Source organism: Octopus bimaculoides, chromosome 7 (genome assembly GCF_046866305.1).
Source record: "Octopus bimaculoides isolate indiv1 chromosome 7, ASM4686630v1, whole genome shotgun sequence".
In the NCBI taxonomy this organism is placed as follows: Eukaryota; Metazoa; Mollusca; class Cephalopoda; order Octopoda; family Octopodidae; genus Octopus; species Octopus bimaculoides.
In genome coordinates this window covers 106,178,319-106,200,418 of record NC_142934.1, presented here as the reverse complement: position 1 = coordinate 106,200,418, position 22,100 = coordinate 106,178,319, and the positions used below count along the sequence as shown (strand labels likewise).

The following is a 22,100-nucleotide window of genomic DNA, read 5'->3' as shown; positions in this document are numbered from 1 at the left end:
CTCTTTTAAAAAGCAGCATGAAGAGTAAGTTACTGCGAGATAACGTGTGATAAACACCAAGTCCAGCTGCAGTTTTCTCGAACTTTTTTTTATATTATTAAGAAAAAGTGTTTTCACGGTTCAGCTTGATGCAGCTGTCAAATATTCCTAACCAAACCCATCTAATTTCTAATCTATACCTTAAAATAGGGACGCTCCAGATTACATATTGTAAATCCTAGATCTTAAGGACAATATTATCCAGAAAAATAATTTTCTTTAGAATTGATTTCATAGGATCCATTTGCTATACCTCCTCCCTTTTGGTGGGGGTTCTTGCGTAAAATTCCAGGCGTTTTTTCGTGTTTCCATTTATAAAAAAATATATATATTAAAGCATTGGCTGATTTTTTTTTTTTTTTTTTTTTTCAATGTTAACAGTTTCCATATTATGTATCAAACATCAGCTTACCTACTGCAGGCTATTCAAATGCTCCAAAAGAGATTTGAAGTGATTGCCTGCAGTAGATAAGTGTCAAATGCCAGCTCACTTCTCGAAACTGCAACAGGACTTTCTTGACCATTGTCAACAACATTTCATCATCATCATCATTACCATTTAACGTCCGATTTCTATGCTGGCTTGGGCTGGACGGTTTGATGGTAACCAACAAATCAGAGGAATGCAACAAGCTCCAGTATCTGTCTTGATATCATTTTTATAACTGTATGCCCTTCCTAATACCAACCATTTTACAGAGTGTACTGGATGCTTTCTACATGATACTGACACTAGTAAGGTCACAAAAGAACTCTCAAGAGAAGACCCCCTCAACTGAGTGGGGTTTAGTATCGAGGGAGATGGATTTATACCAAGTGATGAAAGGTTATCATATGCTAGAGGGATCAAACCTGGTGTCTTGCGGGAGAGGTGTAACATGGCTATGCCAGTTGGAAAATGAGAGAAGACAGTGAAGATGTATCAGAGTGTACCCTCAGTTTAAGGGAAAGTGGATATAAGAGGAGTGGTAAGTAAGTTCGTGGGAATACAAAAAGAGAGTGGCTGATGGATAGGGATGGAGATAGAACCAAATGGTGAACACGAAGAGAGTTTGCAGGAGAAAACAGGATTGTGAAAGGAAGGTGAACAATGGCAGCACAGGTGATGTGGGGTGTGGATAGTGTGCCAGTGACTAAGTCAGAGTAGTATATGAAAATACTACTACTAATGATAATAATTATCTTTTCTACAAAAGCACAAGGCCTGAAATTTTGGAGGGAGGGGGTCTATTTGATTACATCAACCCCAGTGCTTGCCAGGTACTTATTTTATTCAAAATGACGAAAGGTAAAGTCAACCTCATTTTTTGGAGGGTCTGTAAAATAAGAATGATATAATGGTTTCAAATTTTGGTAGAAGTTCAACAAGTTTAGAGGGAAGGGTTAGTCAATTATATTAACCCCAGTAACTTGACTGTTACTTTATTTTATTAACCCCAAAAAGATGAAAAGTATAGTTGATCTCAACAGGATTTAAACTCAGAATGTAAAAAATTGAATCAGATGCTGCAAAACAATTTTTCTAATGCCCTCATGATTCTAATTATGTGAGCCTATGTGAATTTTAGTTTAATTTTGTTTTAACTCTCACATACTGAAGCTCATCTGCCCCACTACTCTGTGCTCTCAGTTGAAAAAGTGGAAATATCTTTTGGTACTTAATATCAGTCCACTTGACACTTTCCTTTCAGCCTTGATACAAAACTTTCCATTTTAAAATGTTCATATTTAAATTTAGACCTTCTATCATAAGTTTACGAAAGAAGCTTTTGTCAATTTGGGTTCCAGACACCAGGTTCAAAGCTGAAAGTTAGTTATTGGAATTGAACTCAGGCTGCCTGAATAAAAATTAATCTTTTTCTTACATTGTTCTGATGTTTAATTAGAGTGTAATAACCATATTTTTATTTCAGGGTTCTTTAGCCCACAATGAGTTCTTGTGGCTGTATCTGTGAACCTCAAATATATGCAGTTAAGAATCTAAAACCTGATGCTATACAGCTGAAGAGACAGAAGGTTCTTAATAAACTAAAAAATCTTTCTGGTAAGAGCATTTGTTTATTCAGTAACAAAGAAATCTGATGAATAGCTTTTTTTTTTTTTTTTTTTTTTTTGCAGGGGAGGCATTTCCAATACTGTCAAAAAATCTCATAAAACAGATTATAGTGAAAAAAAAAAAATGTGAGGAAAGAAAATCATCATCATCGTTGTTTTAACATCCCATTTTCCAAGATCACATGGGACTGATGAAATTTCTTTTCTTCAGACAGATCTTTTATAGTGGGATGCCCTTCCCATTGCCAACCCTTACCTGTTTTTCCATGTAAGGTAATAGTTTCCTATAAACTGACATATTTTCATGAAAAATTGGAAATGAAGGACACCACTTGCATGACAGTGACACTCGTCTATGACTATCATGCAATGTTAAGGCAAGGAGACCGTAACACACACACACACATACATACATGTATATATATATATATATATATATATATATATATATATCATCATCATTTAATGTCCATTGTCCATGCTGGCATATATATATATATATACATATATATATATATATATATATATATATATATATATATATATATATATATATATTAATATATACCATTCTCATTTTCCCTATTTGTCTCTGATGACAGAATATTCCGTACTTGGGGATACCCCAGAAACAGCTGTAAGATTTTGAATTTTTTCCAATAATAATCTTGTATACAACTTGAGATGTTTGCCTTGCCTTAATGTTTGCTGTATTGTTTAACAATTATATATCCGCTGAATCAGAAATCTGTAATCCGTTACACCACTTACCTAGCGTACCTAATTGTTTAGATCACCTGTGAACTAAACCCCCATACTTTATATATATATATATATATATATATATGTGTGTGTGTGTATACGATGGGTTTGTCTCAGTTTCCATCTACTAAATCCACTCGCAAGGCTTTGGCCGGCCCGAAGCTATAATAGAAGACACTTGCCCAAGGTGCCACACAGTAAGACTGAACCTGGAACCATGTGGTTGGGAAGCAAGCTTCTTACTACACAGCCACTCCTACACCTATATATATATGTATATGTATGTATGCATGCATACATAACAGTCTTATTTTAGTTTTCACTTACAAAATCCACTCACAAGGCTTCAGTCAGCCGAGGGCTACAGACAGACACTTGGCCAAAGTGTCCTACATTGTGGGACTGAACCCAAAACCACAAAGTTACAAAGCAAACTTCTTGGTTACATATCTATCTACATATTCCACTCTGTGTAGCTATAAATTACTCAAATGCCATTTATTCAAAAGCTTTGTAGCGCGATCTTTCCTCTTGTCCTTGATAGCTTGGGATAAAAATTGGCCCTTTCTCATCTTGTATGAGGAATACCGAATTTCTTCATGCACTACTTGCCTGATAAGAAACTCAGACACTCCTATGTAACCTGGCAATGGACCTAATTGACTTGGGATCGTTGTCAATCATGGCCTGGATCTCATCAACAAATTCAGGAGTTCTTTTATTAGAATGAGTTTTCCGAGCTGCCGTACCTTCGTAATCACCATTAGACTCATCCAACTCTTTCTGAATCCCCAGCACTGTCCTCAGATTGACACCCAAACTTTCTGAAATGTTCGTATTGGAATTTCCGACACGAATGCCAAGCAGTACAGCATGTTGTTTCCAAATTTCTGACAGTGAATTGCCAGGAATTCACTCTGCCATGGCGCTGTTTTTTTTTTTTCACAGACGGTGCCCAACTGACCCTACTATACTGTGTAGTCAACAAAATCATAAACAATGCATTCAAACTGGCCATATCTATCCTAAATATTATTGTATGTTCAAACCAGCCAGATCTAGCCTCTCACACCTACCCTACAATATCATTCTAAAAATAAACAATCATATTGAAAATCTCAAAGCTTTGAGATAATGCATGATTAATTAAAAACAATGTGAATAAATAAGCATTGCATTTGACTGAGTAATTCGAATGCTAAATTGTTGAATATGTGTATGTATGTTAGTATATGTATAAGAGTGACTGTGTAACTATTGAATGGCAAAGACAAAATTAGTTCATCAAATGTAAGTACCTTTATGGTACTTCGAAGTACCTCAGTTGCCTCCCTTCATGACTAATAAACATAATCATATCAACTGTAATTCCTAAGTACTGTGGGTGATACAATTGCCTGAAAAGCATCAGCTGTAGTGTTCCAGCTTGGTTACAGCCTGATGACTAAAATCTATAAATAAAAACAAAATAAAGTATACAGAGAGAGAACATATGTATTCTTTCATTCAAAAATTGAAATAAAACCGTTTATAATCTACCATTCAATGTTAAAACTGTCTTTCTGATATAAAGCAGAAGTCAGCAATCCAATTTGTGAGCCACATCCATTCTGCACATTTGACAGAATATGTGATGCTGAATACAAATATGCCTAATATGCGTTTTTTATATTTTTATACATATCTGGTTAAAAAATATAAAAAATTTTTTATACATATCTGGTTGTAGAGGCGCAATGGCCCAGTGGTTAGGGCAGCGGACTCGCGGTTTCGATTCCCAGACCGGGCGTTGTGAGTGTTTATTGAGCGAAAACACCTAAAGCTCCACGAGGCTCCGGCAGGGGATGGTGGCGAACCCTGCTGTACTCTTCCACGACAACTTTCTTTCACTCTTTCTTCCTGTTTCTGCTGTGGCTGTATTTCAAAGGGTCAGCCTTGTCACACTGTGTCATGCTGAATATCCACGAGAACTACTTTAAGAGTACACGTGTCTGTGGAGTGCTCAGCCACTTGCACATTAATTTCACGAGCAGGCTGTTCCGTTGATCGGATCAACTGGAACCCTCGACGTTGTAAGCGACGGAGTGCCAACAACAACAACATATCTGGTTAGTAAACAATAAAATTCAGTTTCAAAAACTTTTTTTTAAAAGCTTCATTTTTATAATGACCTCAGGTTAATTAATCTATAATCTATAATCATCATCATCGTTTTACGTCCACCTTCCATGCTGGAATGGGTGGGACAGTTTGACAGGAGCCAGCCAGGCAGAAGGCTACACCAGACTTCTGTAACTGTTTTGACAGGATTTTTACAGCTGGATGCCCTTCTTAACACCAACCTCCCAGGTTGTAGCAAATCAATACTATTTTCCTGTCTCTTCATTGCTGTCTCTAGGTCAGAAGTGAGAGAGAGGTTGTGGCAAGTGTACTGGCAACAAACAACCTGAGATAGTGAGATAGAGGTATATGTATGGCAATATCATCATCATCATCATTTAATGTCCACTTTTTTATGCTTCCATAAGTCAAACAGAATTTGTTGAGTCAGATTTTCTTTACAACTTGATCCCTTTCTGTTGCCATCTCTCACCTATTTTCAAGCAAGATAATATTTCTGCATAGCCAGATATGTTTTCCACGGAAGGCTGGCAACAAACAACCTTCTTTTTATGATGATACGATGCTCATTTACAATCATCACATGACATCTAGACAAAGGTACCCACAAACACATATACATACACATTTATACAACAGGCTTCTTTCAGTTTCCACCCACCAAATCCATTCACAAGGCTTTACTTGGCCTGGGCTACAGTAGAAGCCCCTTGCCCAAAGTGTCGTACACAGGTTGAAGATCTGTGTTAGTGTAAATTACACACATGAGACAAAGAGGAAGCTTCTATGTCAGCAATTCCCAAAATGGAGTTCATAAAAATTGTTCTAGGGATCTGAGTTCAAAATTTGTCAAGTATACAGACTTTTCAAAAACTTGTTTCCATGGGAAAATTCATTCAAACAAAAAAAAGGTCCCTGGTAGAGAGAAGATTGGGAAATGCTCCTCTACATGGTTGATTGACCTCCTGAATCTCATGTGTGTGTATATATATATATATAAATCCTAATAAGTAGGAAGGTAGATAAAACACAAACCCCTTCAGGTAGATGGCCCTGCTCAGTATGTAGAAAAGGAGTAGGTAGTAACTCTATAAGATGTACCCGGTGCAAGCTATGGACACATAAGAGGTGCAGCAACATCAAAGGCAGGTTAACTAGCAAGTTAGTTTTTGTTTGTGGCAGATGTTCAGGTGCAATAAAGACTAAACAAACAGGAAACAACTTCTATCTCATTCCAGGGTGAAAAACTAGAGGTAGTCGATAGCTTCCGCTATCTAGGCGACCAAGTTAGTAGTGGGGGTGGGTGCGCTGAAAGTGTAGCTGCTAGAATAAGAATAGCCTGGGCAAAGTTTAGAGAGCTCTTACCCCTGCTGGCGACAAAGGGACTCTCACTCAGAGTAAAAGGCAGACTGTATGACGCATGCGTACGAACAGCCATGCTACATGGCAGTGAAACATGGGCTGTAACTGCTGAGGACATACGTAAGCTCGCAAGGAATGAAGCCAGTATGCTCCGTTGGATGTGTAATGTCAATGTGAATACCCGTCAGAGTGTAAGTATCTTGAGAGAAAAGCTGAACATTAGAAGCATCAGTTGTGGTGTGCAAGAGAGACGATTGTGCTGGTATGGACATGTGAGAATGGATGAGGATAGCTGCGTGAAAAAGTGCCACACCCTAACAGTTGAGGGAACCCGTGGAAGAGGTAGGCCCAGGAAGACCTGGGCTGAGGTGGTGAGGCAAGACCTTCATACATTGGGCCTCACCGAGGCGATGACTACTGACCGAGACCTTTGGAAATGTGCTGTGCGTGAGAAGACCCGGCAAGCCAAGTAAGATCGTTGCCAGTGCCCCTGGACTGGTTCTTGTGCGGGTGGCACATGAGATGCACCATTTTGAGCGTGGCCGTTGCCAGTACCGCCTGACTGGCTCCCGTAGGATTTTCGAGCGAGATCGTTGCCAGTGCCCCTGGACTGGCTTGTGCGGGTGGCACATAAAAGACACCATTTCGAGCGTGGCCGTTTACGTGCGGGTGACACGTAAAAGCACCCACTACACTCTCTGAGTGGTTGGCATTAGGAAGGGCATCCAGCTGTAGAAACTCTGCCAAATTAGACTGGAGCCTGGTGTTGCCATCCGGTTTCACCAGTCCTCAGTCAAATCGTCCAACCCATGCTAGCATGGAAAGCGGACGTTAAACGATGATGATGATGATGATGATATATATCACGTCATGCCATATTAAAAAGGAAAGACATAAGTAAAATCGAAATTGATCCAAATTCGATGACTGGCACCCATGCCAATCTTCCTTCATTGGACACTAAACTCAGCTTGCGAAGACCTGTTGGGTCTGATGATTGGCACCCATGCCAGTGGAGCGCTAACAGCACCATCCGAGCGGGATCACTGCCAGAGCAGTGGCACGTAAAAAGCACCATTTGAGCGCGATCGTTTCCAGCTTCACCTTACTGGCATGTGAAAAAAACATTGGACTGACTCCTGTGGAGGCGGCACATAAAAAACACCATCTGAGTGTGGCTGTTGCCAGTACTGCCGGACTGGCCCTTGTGCCAGTGGCACGTAAAAAGCACCCACTACACTCTCGGAGTTGTTGGCGTTAGGAAGGGCATCCAGCTGTAGAAACTCTGCCAGATCAGATTGGAGTCTGGTGTAGCCATCGGGTTCGCCAGTCCCCAGTCAAATCGTCCAACCCATGCTAGCATGGAAAGTGGGCATTAAATGATGATGATGATATAGGATAATGTAGTTCTAGATAAAGTATACTTGAGAGAAAAAGATGATGGAATGCATTATCATAGCTGACCTGTAGGTTAAATAACATATACCACCATTACTTGCAATATTTATTTTAGTGCATGTCTGGATGCAATAATATATGTTTGCTTAGTCTTACTGATATGTGCACAAAGAAATATTGAAATGTCTCCCTTCTTTTCTGACTCCCTGTCTGTCTAACTCTTCTTTTCTTGTTATCCTCTTCTTTCTGTATACATTCACTTATGTCTCAGGACAAATGCAAGTAGAAACAATGATGATCCAGAACCTCTTATATCATCTACCCTAATTTACAAACAGGAACCTCAAATTCTCGCAGCCACCTGTCTAGTTTATGGGTACTCTACACAGTAGAATATTAATAAGCCTTTATTATTTGTACTAAAGTAGAGGTACTTGTATATCATTTAATTATCTAAAATGAATTTAATATTCAATTTAGAGTGTTATTTCTTTACTACCCACAAGGGGCTACACACAGAGGGGACAAACTAGGACAGACAAACGGATTAAGTCAATTATATCGATCCCAGTGCGTAACTGGTACTTATTTAATCAACCCCGAAAGGATGAAAGGCAAAGTCGACCTCGGTGGAATTTGAACTCGGAACGTAGCGGCAGACGAAATACCGCTAAGCATTTCGCCCGTGCGTGCTAACGTTTCTGCCAGCTCGCAGAATTTAGAGTGTGTCAACCAAAGTGACCACCCCTGCTTTGGAAAAACCAGTATTCTGGAAAGGCTTTGTAACCAAAAGCTACAGAAAGTCAATATTGTACCTATATAAAATACTTATGACTCTCTGATGACTGGTACTTGTCAAAACATTAGACTTTTCCTAATCTTCCTAACAAACCAATGTGTTCCACTTCTGAACTGTTTATATCCACTATATGATAGCTGACACAGACTTAAACTAGTTTCTTTAGATTCTGCTATTTATAAATTACTTATGTCAGACAGATACCATTACTCTTCGTAATTACCACTTTGGGATAAAGAAAAGCTTGCATCTTAAAAAGCATTCTTTCTTATATAGTAAGATGTATAATTACTAATAGGTTGTCATATTTTTTTATAGTTAAAAAGACAGGAAATATTCAACAAAACTCTAATGTGTATGTATTTACAGATTACAGCAACACTATACACATATAGCTTTACTCTATGTGTAAAGCCATATCAGGAAAAAGGAATTAAACTAAGAAGACTTCATTTATGAACTTGTGTGCATTACATACTCTTTTACTTGTTTCAGTCATTTGACTGCGGCCATGCTGGAGCACCGCCTTTAGTCGAGCAAATTAACCCCAGGACTTATTCTTTGGAAGCCTAGTACTTATTCTATCGGTCTCTTTTGCCGAACCGCTAAGTTACGGGGATGTAAACACACCAGCATCGGTTGTCAAGCGATGTTGGGGGGACAAACACAGACATACAAACATATACACATACATACATATATATATATATATATATATATATATATATATATATATATATATATACATATATACGGTGGGCTTCTTTCAGTTTCCGTCTACGAAATCCACTCACAAGGCTTTGGTTGGCCCGAGACTATAGTAGAAGATACTTGCCCAAGGTGCCACGCAGTGGGAATGAACCCGGAACCATGTGGTTGGTAAGCAAGCTACTTACCACACAGCCACTCCTGTGCATATGAATATTTTCTCAACATACATATGGTTAATTTTGCCTCAGGATAAATACTGCAGTAACTAACCTATCGATATTGTATATATATATATATATATATATATATATATATATAAAAACAAAAGGATAAAGAGAGCAAAGGTAAGGTTGAAGAATTTTATGGATATAGTCTTACAGCTGTTTCTGGGAAGATCCAGTACTTCCCTTCATCGGAGACAGAAAAAATAAAGTTATCTATTATTATATCCATAGGCGGATATTTTTAGTATGAAGTAGTAAAGAGTGTGATGTGCTGAAACTAATCGGTATACAGCACTTACTCGGTATTACCTGTATCCTCCGGGGTTTGGTTAAATCCAATACCCTCCTCAACCTTATATATATATATATATATTAAGCATGATACATAGAAGGCTATTTTAATTTAATAATGCCTCAATTGTGTACACCAAACTTATAACCAGCCAGGTAGTTATTCACAACATCAGTGAATGTTTTATCTGCTGTTCTCTATTTCTTGTCTAGCTGTGAGGATACTTGCCATTCAAAAAGTTGAAAAGGGCTGAAATGCATCTAGCATTCTCACTCACTGCTGCTGCTGTGAATTTTCATGTCTCTCTGATATTTATTGTGTTTTTGTCACAGCAAGTCCATAAGAGATGTTGTCTCTGGATAAATACTGTAATAACTGGTGTCTCAATCTTGTATATTGGTCCTGGCCATGTCTGACTTAACAGCACACTCATATACATATGCAGGCACGGTTGTGTGGTAAGAAGTTTGCTTCCCAATCACCTGATTCTTGGTTCAGCCCTGCATAGCACCTTCAGCTAGTCTCTGCTACTATAGCCCCAAGCCAATCAAAGCCTTGTAAGTGGGTTTGGTAGACAGAAACTGGAAGAAGTTTTGTCATGCGTGTGTCCATCCGTCCGTCCGTGCTTGTTCTGATATTACATGATAGGGAATGAGTGTCTTTGCCATTCAAGCAGTGTCATTCATTTCCAGTATTCTACAAGAACATGTTTGGCCAGAAACAGGTGATGGTCAGTGGCAAGAAGAAAATTTACCTCAAATAAACTCTGTTTGACCTATGCAAGCTTGGAAAAGTGGATGTTTGATGATGATGGTGATAATATATCATGTATAATGCTCTATTAACATCTACTAATTTCTTTTAATATTTCCAGAACCAGCTTCCAATTGGTTTATAAAGTTATCACTGCAAAGATTACTTGAGAAGAATGTACTTTCTAACGATGCCACTATTTTCAACAATGAAACCTCAGACTTGTTGACCCTCACTGGAAGTCCGATTCAAGGTAATTGTATGATATTAAATGAATTGTATCTAAGTGTACTCAGGGAGCTGTATTTTTCTCATTCATGCTGATCAATTAAAAAAAAATGCATTTAACCAATGGCAAAGTCTCTCTGTAGTCACTTGACCATATAAAATTACCATAAAAATTTCTATGAAATTGCACTTTTATGTATCATCTTAAAAAGAAAAGTATTAAATATTGCAATTCTAGATATATATTATTTGAAAAATAAATGACATTGTTACCAACTGTTGAACTTGCATCAAAGAATATAAACACAAACCAGCCTTTATTTCATTTTTAATTTTGGTTCCCTACTTTGTTGGAATCCTAAAGGGCAATCAACATATCAGTTGCAGTTATGATATAATAAGGCAGCAAGCTTGCAAAATCATTAAAACGGGGGACAAAATGCTTTGTAGTATTTCTTCTAACCTGTTACATTCTGTTGACGGGTCAACTTTGCCTTTCATTTTCTTCAAGGTTGATAAAATAAAATACCAGCGATAAAATAGTGAGATTGATGTAATCAACTTTCCCCATCCCGCTAAAACTTCTGGCCATGCACCAAAACTTCAAACAGTTATATGAAATGGTACAACTTTACACTGAATATCTCTTTTATTTTCATTACCTCACTCTGGTTTCTTAAATTCTTCCTACTTTTTGTTTTGTTTGCTTCTCTAAACATGATACAACAACATGATATCTTGTTGAATAAGAAAGAAACTTTCTCTTTTATTATTTCTTTTGGCTAAGGTGGCAAGTTGATAGAATCTTTAACTTGTTGGACACAATTCTTAACAGCATTTTTCCCAACTCTTTACATTCTGCTGCGACCAACTTTGCCTTTTATCCTTTCAGGGTTCATAAAATAAGTACTAGTTACGCACAGGGGTCGACGTAATCAACTTATCCCTCCCCCTTAAATTGCTGGCCTTGTGTGAGAATTTGAAACCTGTATCTTTTTTGCTTGTGTTAATAACATATTGTTATTTCCATATGTATGTTCAACTGACACAATGTCATATGCTTTCACAATACACTAAACAGTGGGTTATTGACCTGATGTCAACTTAATTAGAGAGATTCTTTTCTCTTCAATATAGTTGAATAGATTAATCTGTAAATGTATTTTTAAATCCCAAATTTCAAGTCTTTTCGAAAATAGGTCACACCAATATACTATATGTTGCAATGGACTAATTTCTGTTTCTGATAATGAGATTGTACATTCTTTCTGTGTTTCTTTTCACATTTCAAAATATGTATTTATTACTAAAACATCGTTTGCCTATTTAGAGCTGCTATATAATCTCACATGACAATGCAAATTCCCAAAGGGCTGCAATGTGTTCTGGCTGATGAGGATTAACAGCTACCATAACTGCTGAATATATGGACAAAAGAAATGACAATCAAACGTGCTACTCTTATATTATTTGTATTGTGAATTTTTTTTTCCTTTTTTTTTTAGTATGTGGAATGTAGATAAATAGCTGCTTTAAATAATTCAGGTAGGTGGTAAAAGTACTGAATGATATATGGCAAAAAATTCTTAATGAATTTATATTTGTATCATAACTAGAGAAAGGGAACTTAAACCTAGCGGAACCATTAATGACTATCATGGTTGTGTGGTTAAGAATTTCGTTTGGCAACTATGTGGTTTCGTGTTCAATCCTGCTGCACAGCACCTTGGGCAAGTGTCTTTGACTATAGCCTCAGACTCACCAATGCCTTGTGATTGAATTTGTCGTATGTGTGTGTGTGTGTGTGTGTGTGTGTGTGTTTGCTCCACCCCACCTGGTATTGGTTTATTTAACATTCCTGTAACTTAACAGTTCGACAATAGAGACCGATAGAATGATTACCTGACTTAAAAGAAAACACATACTGGAGTCGATTTGTTTGACTAAACAATTCAAAGCATTTCCCCAGCGTGGCCATGGCCCAAGTAAAAGATAAAAGATATAGGTGCAGGAGTGGCTGTGTGGTAAGTAGCTTACTTACCAACCATATGGTTCCAGGTTCAGTCCTACTGCATGGCACCTTGGGCAAGTGTCTTCTACTAAAGCTTCGGGCCGACCAAAGCCTTGTGAGTGGATTTGGTAGACGGAAACTGAAAGAAGCCCGTCGTATATATGTATGTTTGTCCCCCCACCATCGCTTGACAACCTATGCTGGTGTGTTTACGTCCCTGTAACTTAGCGATTCGGTAAAAAGAGACCGATAGAAACTGAAAGAAGCCCGTCGTATATATGTGTATATATATATGTTTGTGTGTCTATGTTTGTCCCCCCACCATCGCTTGACAACCTATGCTGGTGTGTTTACGTCCCTGTAACCTAGCGGTTCGGCAAAAAGAGACCGATAAAATAAGTACTAGGCTTACAAAGAATAAGTACTGGGGTCGATTTTCTCTACTAAAGGCGGTGCTCCAGCATGGCTGCAGTCAAATGACTGAAACAAGTAAAAGAGTATATATTCCTCAGGAAATTGTATTTTCATGCTTAGAGAGAAAACTTGACCGTCGTTGGCAGGCAATGTTATATTGAGTTTTATAACACCAAAATATGTCAACAGCAATTACACATCTTTTGATCTTAATAAAACTCAGCAGTGAATCAGTTTTCTTAAGCCTGCTTTGATTATTGAACCTAAGCTTTTATAGATAGGAAAACAGTTAACAAGGACATTTGGTCAGTTGTAAAGTTTCGAAAAATAAGCCAAGGGAAATAACTGTACATAGATTGTTTTCTGTGATGTGTTAGTTTACGAAAGCAGTTATTCACGTAAAACAACAGCAGAAGATTAATCATGAATGAGAATTAGACACAACATTTTTACTAATTACATCTATTTTCTAAAACTGTTTCCTTTTTTTTTTTTTTTATTCTATTTCAGTAAATATAATTTGATAATCATTTATCTTTGTGTGTGTGTTCATAGTAAAATAGAATTTATGGCTCAAGATATTAGTCCTGAAATTAAAAGTGCATGACTTTCAAAAATCATATTTTAACCCTTTTTATTCAAACCTGCTGAGTTTCATTCTAGTTCTTTTAAACAATGACCATCCATTTTACTGAGTTCATATTTAAATGAAAATCTCCATTGAAAAACTGTTTGTTATGTTCCAAACGTTAGCTTATTAATGAAAAAATCAATTATTTCATTAAATCTCTCCAATTTGTTAATTACTGTTTCAAACAACATAGACAACGAATTTAAGGAGAAATCATTTTAACGTCCACTTTTCCATACTTCTTTGGGTCAAACATAGTTTATTGAGGCAGATTTTCTACAGCTAGATGCCCTTTCTATTACCAGAGCATAGAAAATCCACTTCAACAAATTCCATCCAACAAAAGTGAGTATAGAAAAAGGAACATTAAAACAATGATGATGATTGATAAATAAATAAATAACAACATATGGATAATGTGTCAATTCGCTACAGCTGTTTCCAACAAATTTTTAATTGATTAATGGAGACATTACATCGTTAGTAAAAACCGTTTTCATCAGGTGAATGCATGAATATCTTTCTGTCTGTACTTCGGTACCCACTTATGTATTCCTCTAATTTTGTTGTGTACACCTTTTAATTTTCGATCTGGCCCAATGCTTTATCATTTAAGTGCCTGATTCACTTGAATCCTGATCTATTACATATATATATATACATATATATATATATATATATATATATATATATATATACGGAGATGTACTTGCATAGCAAGTGACCTGATCTGAGATCGTGTGCTGGAACGAAAGCAATTTAAATTTAATTTGTCAAAAAATTTTGTCGCTTTGAGACCTCAACCTGTTCATATATATATATATATATATATATATATATATATATATATATATATATATATACACAGGCCGCTCAAAACTAGAAGTCTGAGAGTTCTCAGACTTCTAGCTTTGAGCGGCCTGGCAATTTTCTTTGAAACTGTCACCTCTCTGCACATATGTATGACACAGGGACAACTGTGTGGTTAAGAAGTTTGTTTCCCAAGCATATAGTTATGAGTTCAGTCCAACCATGTGGCATCTTGGACAAGTATCTCCTACTATAGCTCAGGCTAATCAAAGTCTTGTGGCTGAATTTGGTAGACGGTAAGTGAGAGAATCCATCAAATGTTTGTGTGTGTGTACATACATGCATGCATGTATGTTTTGCTTGATGATCTATAAACAGCTGCAACAAACTTTCATTTGGTCCATGCTACAAGAACAAAAAGGCACCTAAAACGACTATGTTTTATATATAACCAGTAATACTTATTTCTTAAGTTGTATCCTTAATGTTTTCAGGAGGCAAAAATGTTTATTTAGAACTTTAAAGATTAAATATAAGCTGTAGACTGAAGTAAATTTCAATTTAATGGTTTCCTAATCACAGTTTTTAAATTTTTTTTTATACATTAGTGCAGGTGTGGCTGTATGGTTAAGCAGCTTGCTTCCCAACCATGTGGTCTTGGGTTCAGTTCCACTGTGCAGTACTTTGGGCAAGTGTCTTCTACTGTAGTTTCAGGCTGGTCAACAACATATAAGTGGATTTTGTGGATGGAAACTGAAAAAAGCTTATTGCATGCATGCATGCATGTGTGTGTGTGTGTGTAAGATAGATACATTGATAGATAGAGAGATAGGCGGGCGGGCGGCCTGGCATGCAGGCAGGCAGGCAGGCGTGCGTGCATGTTTGTGTGTATCCTTATATTGAGATCACATGATGGCTGTAAACAAGCATCATTGTCATACAAGCAATGTTCCTCATTTCTGGTCATCCATGAAAAACATGTCTGGCCATAGGAAATGAAGAGATGAAGGGCAAAAATATGGTCGGTGGTAGATCAGTGCAGCATGAATCCAGCTTGTTGTGGGCAGCGTCTGCTTCTAATGACAGGAAGAGCCTGGTTGAGAAGGATCCTGGTGAAGAGCTTGTCCGGGATGAAGAGGAGGGTAACACCCCTGTGGTTGCTGCAGACAAGTTTGTTACCCTTCCATTTCTAGATATGGAGGATGATGTCCCAGGTCCAGTCATTTGGGATTTGCTCTGACACCGATACATGGTTGATGGTGCAAGTGAGCCTCCTCATCATGTTTTCTCAGCCCACCTTCAACATCTCCGTGGTGATAATGCAGATTCCAGGGACTTTGCAGTTGTTGAGTTTCTTCAGGGTGACACTGACTTAAGAGATGACAGGATCAAGTCTTCAGGTGACGTTGGTTGTGGCCATGTCTGCAGTGATGGTTAAGCTGGGATCAATTGAAGCAGGTGGCTGGACGTTATTGGGGAGGATCTCCAGAGTCTCAATGTCACCTTGGAGGATGCAGAGGGACTGGCCAGCGATGGAGAGCACTGGTGGGCCTGGTCAGCTCTACACATGATGATGCCTCTGGGACCCCTAACTTGGAATTACCGTAGCCACATCAAGCAAGAGCATGAAGCCAAGCCAGTCAGCTAAGCCATAGGAAGGAAATGTTACCTTGCTTGGAAACAGGTGAGGATTAGCATCAGGAAGAGCATCCAGCTGTAAAAAATGTTTCAGTAAATTTCCTCTGACACATGCAAGCATGGAAAAGCAGATGTTAAATGATGATGGTTGTCTTAATGATCAATAGTGCCAAGAATCTGGAGATGTTTTGGTACACCTGTTAGTATTTTCCTTTAGTATTTTACTAATACTGTGAAATGGTAAAATAGTGATCCAATTCATAAAGCTCTTATTAAGTTACTTAGTCTTAGAAAGAAATGGCAATGTAACAGGCTCACATAACTCCGACTTAGTGCAGTTATCATGGTATCTTCTGTAGTTTTTTAGCACTCCAATAAATGGTGTTCCAGTTACTTTGCATACCATATCTGATGGCATAAAAGATGCATGGGCATATTGGATATACCCCAATTTCAGCAGCACATTACCATCATTGTTTAATGTCCGTTTTCCAAGCTGGCATGGTTTGGACAGTTTGACCGAGGTCTGGAGAGTCAGCGGCTGCACCAGGCTCCAATCTGATTTGGCAATGTTTCTACACCTGGATGCCCTTCCTAATGCCAACCACTGCGAGAATGTAGTGGGTGCTTTTTACGTGCCACCAGCACAAGAGCCAGTCAGGTGGGCTTGGCATCAATCACGTTCAGATAGTGCTTTTTACGTGCCACCGGTACAGGAACCAATCAGGGGGTACTGGAATCAGCCACATGGTACTGGCATCTTTATTGCATCAAAGCATGTAATTTTGGCCCAATTTCACATATGAGACCTGGGCTGAGTTTTCAAGAGATTTGAGGGGAAAGAAATGTCCCTTATATATCATTAAATACAGTACTCATTATTGATGTTTTTTTTAATTTTTTTTATACATAAACATAATTAATTAACATGTTAATTCCACTATCACCTGATTATATGAATAAATGCATTTTTTCTCCCTTAGCATCAACTCCATATTGTGGTAATAAGAAGAAATCTCATAAACAGAACATTTTTGAAGAACATTCCATTTTGTCTGAGAATGACTCTAGTCACTGCTCTACATCACTAAGTCTACATTCCAAAAGGTATTTTCCAAATTTACATTTTCAATTTTTTTATTGAGATTTAATTTACAATTGCATTCTATTGGGATTCAGTTCCTACATGTATCAAATTCTCTGTAATCATCATTATTATCATCATTTATTATTTTAATGTCCACTTTCCTATGCTTGCAAGGGGCTGAAATAGAATTCATTCTGTCAGAATTTCTATGCCTGAATACCATTCCTGTCACCAGTCCTCACCTGCTTCCCAGCAAGATGATATTTCTCCGTGTCTGGACACGTTTCTACAGAATTGTATGATGGTGACACTCATCTACAACTATTATGCATGGTCACTACTAGGAGAGAAAAGGACACACAAATACACACACAAGCCAAATATAAAACTGTTATAAGACATGGTCCTTCGAATTAGAACTGACTCAAACCACCCAACCTATACCAACAATGAAATCAGAGGTATACATTGGTGGGTGTGTGGTTAAGAACTCTGCTTCCTAACCACATGGTTTCAGGTTCAGTCCTACTATGTGACCCTGGACTAGTGTCTACTTCAGTTCTAGACCAATCAAAGCCTCGTGAATGGATTTGTTAGACAGAAACTGAAAGAAACTCGTGTGTGTGTGTGTGTCACGTCTTAATATTGTGTGTTGGTTGTAAATGGGTGTCATTCATTTCCAATATTATGTGGAAACATGTCCAGTCATGGGGAAACATTACCTTGCTTGGAAACAGGTAAGGATTAGTGACAGGGACAGCATCCAGCCATAAAAAGTCTGCCTCAATAAACTCCATCCGACCTATGCATGCAAGCCTGGAAAAGTGGATGTTAAAATGAATCATGATGAATACTGTTTCTCTGATTTTCATTCTTCACATTTATCAAATAGTAATGAACCAAGTGCAATGTGATTAAAAAGTAAAATGCTTCTGTTCTGTAATATTAGAATGACGCATTCTGTTATAAATATTGCTATTATGTTCTGTAAATAATTTCAGCTTCAACCAGCCTGAAGATGAATTTTTCTCAACTTCTACAACAAATAACAAAAACAGTTTGGGTATTAGCTTGGATGAAACCACTTATTCTTGGACCAGCTCTTTGGCAACTCCACCTGGTTATATTAAGACCAGTTCTGAAGGTACAAATATTTAAAATAGTTGTTTAGACATTTAAATTTGTTTCTTGTATATATTATTTAAATTAAGTTCCTGTGTTTTTCTCATTAGGCTTTACTTTTCTTATCCGTTTCAAATTTTGGTGCAAAGCCTGCAAGTTTGTGGGTGGGTGCTACTCAATTACATCAACTGCAGTGCTCAACTGGTACTTATTTTATTGATCTTAACAGGATGAAAAACAAAGTCGACCTCAGCAGAATTTGAACTTGGAATGTAAAGGCAGATAAAATGCCACTAAACATGTAGCCTGGTGTGCAAATGATTCTGCCACCTTTCCTACCTTAACTTTTTTTATTATTAATCACAAGTTTAATAGCAATGGTTTTGGATGTCATCATTGTCATTGCATACATTCAAACTTTATAGTGAATTTATTGGCGTTATTTAACTCCTTATTTATTATCCATATTTTTCAGATGAGTGTAAAGATGACGAAAGCACAGGACAAATTACTCAATCAAAATTTTTTGCCCGTGCTTTATTTTCTCCAAATGGAGACATATCTGAATTGGAAGATTCTGCTATATTGTCTTCAACAATCCATACCGAGTTGAATGAAAATGACAAAACCTTTACTACAACTGACATCTCAGAATATTCTATGGAAGTTTCATCTCCAATATTATTTGAAGCTATTAATAAAGATGATTCTAAAAATTACTCAACTACTAATTTTGATGTATCTGAAAAGGCAAGCATGTTGACTCCTCCAGTTGATAGTATTAACAAAGACAATTCTCTACTGCATTCTATTTTAATTAAAAATAAACATCCGACTTCAATGCACAAGAGCGTTCATTTCTCAGACATACCTTCTTCAATTCCACAGAAAAATCAGTCAAAGAATGATTTGGTTCCAGTAAATCCATTGTTATGCCAGTCAACTGATATGCATTCCTTTAATCAAGTATCAGATGGACGAACTCCAGATCATAATTCCCTTGTGGCTAATGTAGGTCATAGTCCATCTGTAACGAGTTTAGTTTCTGATGAAAATAAATTTAAAATCAACAAAGAAGTTGTCAATTGTTGCAAAAGTTCAGATTTTAATTCTTCATTTGAATCTGCAGCCTGTGAGAAAAATTCTTTAAAAGCATTAGAGGATCCAATGAAGATTTGTGAAGCGTCTGAGACTGTTGTGAATCTGGATATTGACAAAAACCATGTACCTCACAGCATTGAATTACATGCAGAGAAACCTCAGTCAAAACAACATGATTCTTCCATTCAAAATAATTTAGAAATTGTCAAAGATTGTTTGAATGATATACATAGTCAAGAAAAACATGTTGAACAATTTGATTCTGTTAAAAATTTGTCAGAATTTAAATTGGTAGATGATGTTTCTGAAACGTCTTCTGAAAGTAGAAATATTAACTGTCATTCAGTGTGTAACAATATAGAAAGCAAGCAGCATAAAGATTTATCAGTATCTTGTGACTCAAATGTAACAGTGAAACCTAAGTCAACAGCCAGTCTTTCTTTAAGCAGGAAAAGTAGATTAAAGGGAAAAGCTAAACGTTTTTCATATCCTACTGCAAGTCAGATCCATCAGTCATCACCTCTTGTAAAATTTTCCTTCAAAATGCAAGATTTCTCCACAAGTAATGCCACAGAAAAGCACTACTCCGATTCCAATACAAAACTAAATAATACTACACTACTTAACTTCAACCAACCATTTACTAAGATTGAATCTGATCTTGTCAAACCTGTTAATAAAGAAAACATTGCTGAAGACAGTGCAACCCACAATACTGTAAAAAATGATATTGTCCAAAGCAATAACATGGAAGAATACAGTGCTGTCCAAAGTAATAAAACTGTAGAAGATTGTATTATGAACACCGACAATTCTATTGGAGGCTGCGCTTTTCAAACCAAGAACACTGCTGGGAGTAATACTGTCCAGTTGAAGAATACTATGGAAAATTGTGCTGTCCAGCCTAACATTTTTGTGGAAGATTGTGTTGTCCAAACTAAGAACACTGCAGAAGGCTGTGCTGCTGACCAAACTTACAATCCCATGGTAGGTTTCGTTGCTGTCTCAGTCAACAACATTGTGGAAGGTTGTGCTGCTGTTGAAACTAACAATCTTTTGGAAGATAGTGCTGCCATTCAAACTAGCACCTCATTGGAACCTTGTGCTGTTGAAACCAAGAACTCTGTAGAAAGTTGTGCTGATGTCCAAACCAACAATGCTGAGGAAAGTTGTGCTGCTCAAACCAACAACACTATGCAAGGTAGTATTATCCAAGTTTATATTAGAGTGTGGAAGATTGTGTAATCTAGGTTAATAACAGTGTGAAAGAATATGTAATCTAAGTTAACATCTGTGTGGAAGGATGTGTAGTTATATTCAGTCAAGTATCCACATATCTATAGTTCCAGTTATTCCACATCTCTGCTTAGCTGAGGACAATACACCATACTACAACATGCAGTGGTTAATTATATGGGTACACTGAAGAATTGACATGTATTCTCTCTAGCCATATCTGTATCTATAATCTTATAGATCCTAGTGGTAGCTGTAACAGAGACTTAGTCAGAATGCAGCTGTAATTGTTTCTGCTGCATTTATTGTTGGTGGTATTTATACCAGCATAGAGTTTTGGAGCTATTGATGTTGCAGCTAATTTTGTGTTTTTGTGACAGAATTGTTTATGTTTGTCTAAGCCTCATTCATCACTGCTAATGTCTCTTGGCAAATGTATACCCTCAGTATAGCAGAAACTGCATCATAAAAGCCCAGGTGAAACACAGAATGATGTACTACTTCTATATCTGGAATAGTACTGTTGTTACACACACACGCACACATGCATGCACACATAATCCAAAGAAAGGGCACTTGACCAATTGTCATATAGTCACTCACCAACACATTTCAACCTCTGATCTACAAATATATTGTCTCCTTTTTCTGCCTTTCCTACATGCAATACAGACCTCTGCTCCTAATAGCTTGCTGTTCTCATGCCACATCTATTCAGATACTCTCAACTTGCTCATTATTTTCTCTCATCACCCATACTATGTCCCCAGGTTCACTCAAATCAATATATCTAAGCCAGTCTTTCCAGAACATTACTTCTCTTGACTCTATTCCCTGCACAGAGCAGTGGATTAGTGAAACTGAAAATGTTATACTAGATCCCTTGTGTTTTAGTTGAGACTGTATGTATTTCGATGGCAATACCTGCAATGAGACTGGTGCTAAGCTGTGTTGACCCTCTTACCATTCTCCCTTGGGTATCATCAGTGTTATGGGACGTAGAGACTTGCAGGTGGAGTCACTGCTGGTCCTCTTCAAAAACTTTACCCAGGTCTGCTTCATCAGCATTTAACATCCACTTTCTGTGCTTGCATGGGTCAGACAGAGTTTGTTGAAGCTGGTTTTCTATAGTCAGATGTGCTTCTTGCATATCATTGTGTATTTCAAGACTATCCTATCAGTCTTAGTTCAGCTAATCTATTTGCTAACCAGTGCCAACAGAACACATGCAACGCCAACAGATTTCATGAGGTGGGGTTTTTTAATGTGTTATCCATCTATTGATATGAAAGAAACTGAAAGTAAT

General features: G+C 37.4%; 1 protein-coding gene across 3 annotated transcripts in view; it reads left to right on the top strand.

The window, feature by feature from the left end:
• LOC106876073 (uncharacterized) overlaps nt 1-22,100 on the top strand; it is a 143,285-nt gene that overhangs the window by 1,210 nt on the left and 119,975 nt on the right. For all 3 annotated transcript variants that reach the window (XR_016242711.1, XR_016242712.1, XM_014924478.3), the window contains exons 2-6: nt 1,953-2,083; nt 10,638-10,769; nt 17,232-17,355; nt 18,337-18,479; nt 18,933-20,759. Coding sequence is in view for 1 of the 3 variants with exons in the window: in XM_014924478.3 (XP_014779964.2) it covers nt 1,969-2,083; nt 10,638-10,769; nt 17,232-17,355; nt 18,337-18,479; nt 18,933-20,759 (2,341 nt within the window). In the remaining 2 variants the exon portion in view is untranslated. The remainder of the gene's footprint in view (nt 1-1,952; nt 2,084-10,637; nt 10,770-17,231; nt 17,356-18,336; nt 18,480-18,932; nt 20,760-22,100) is intronic.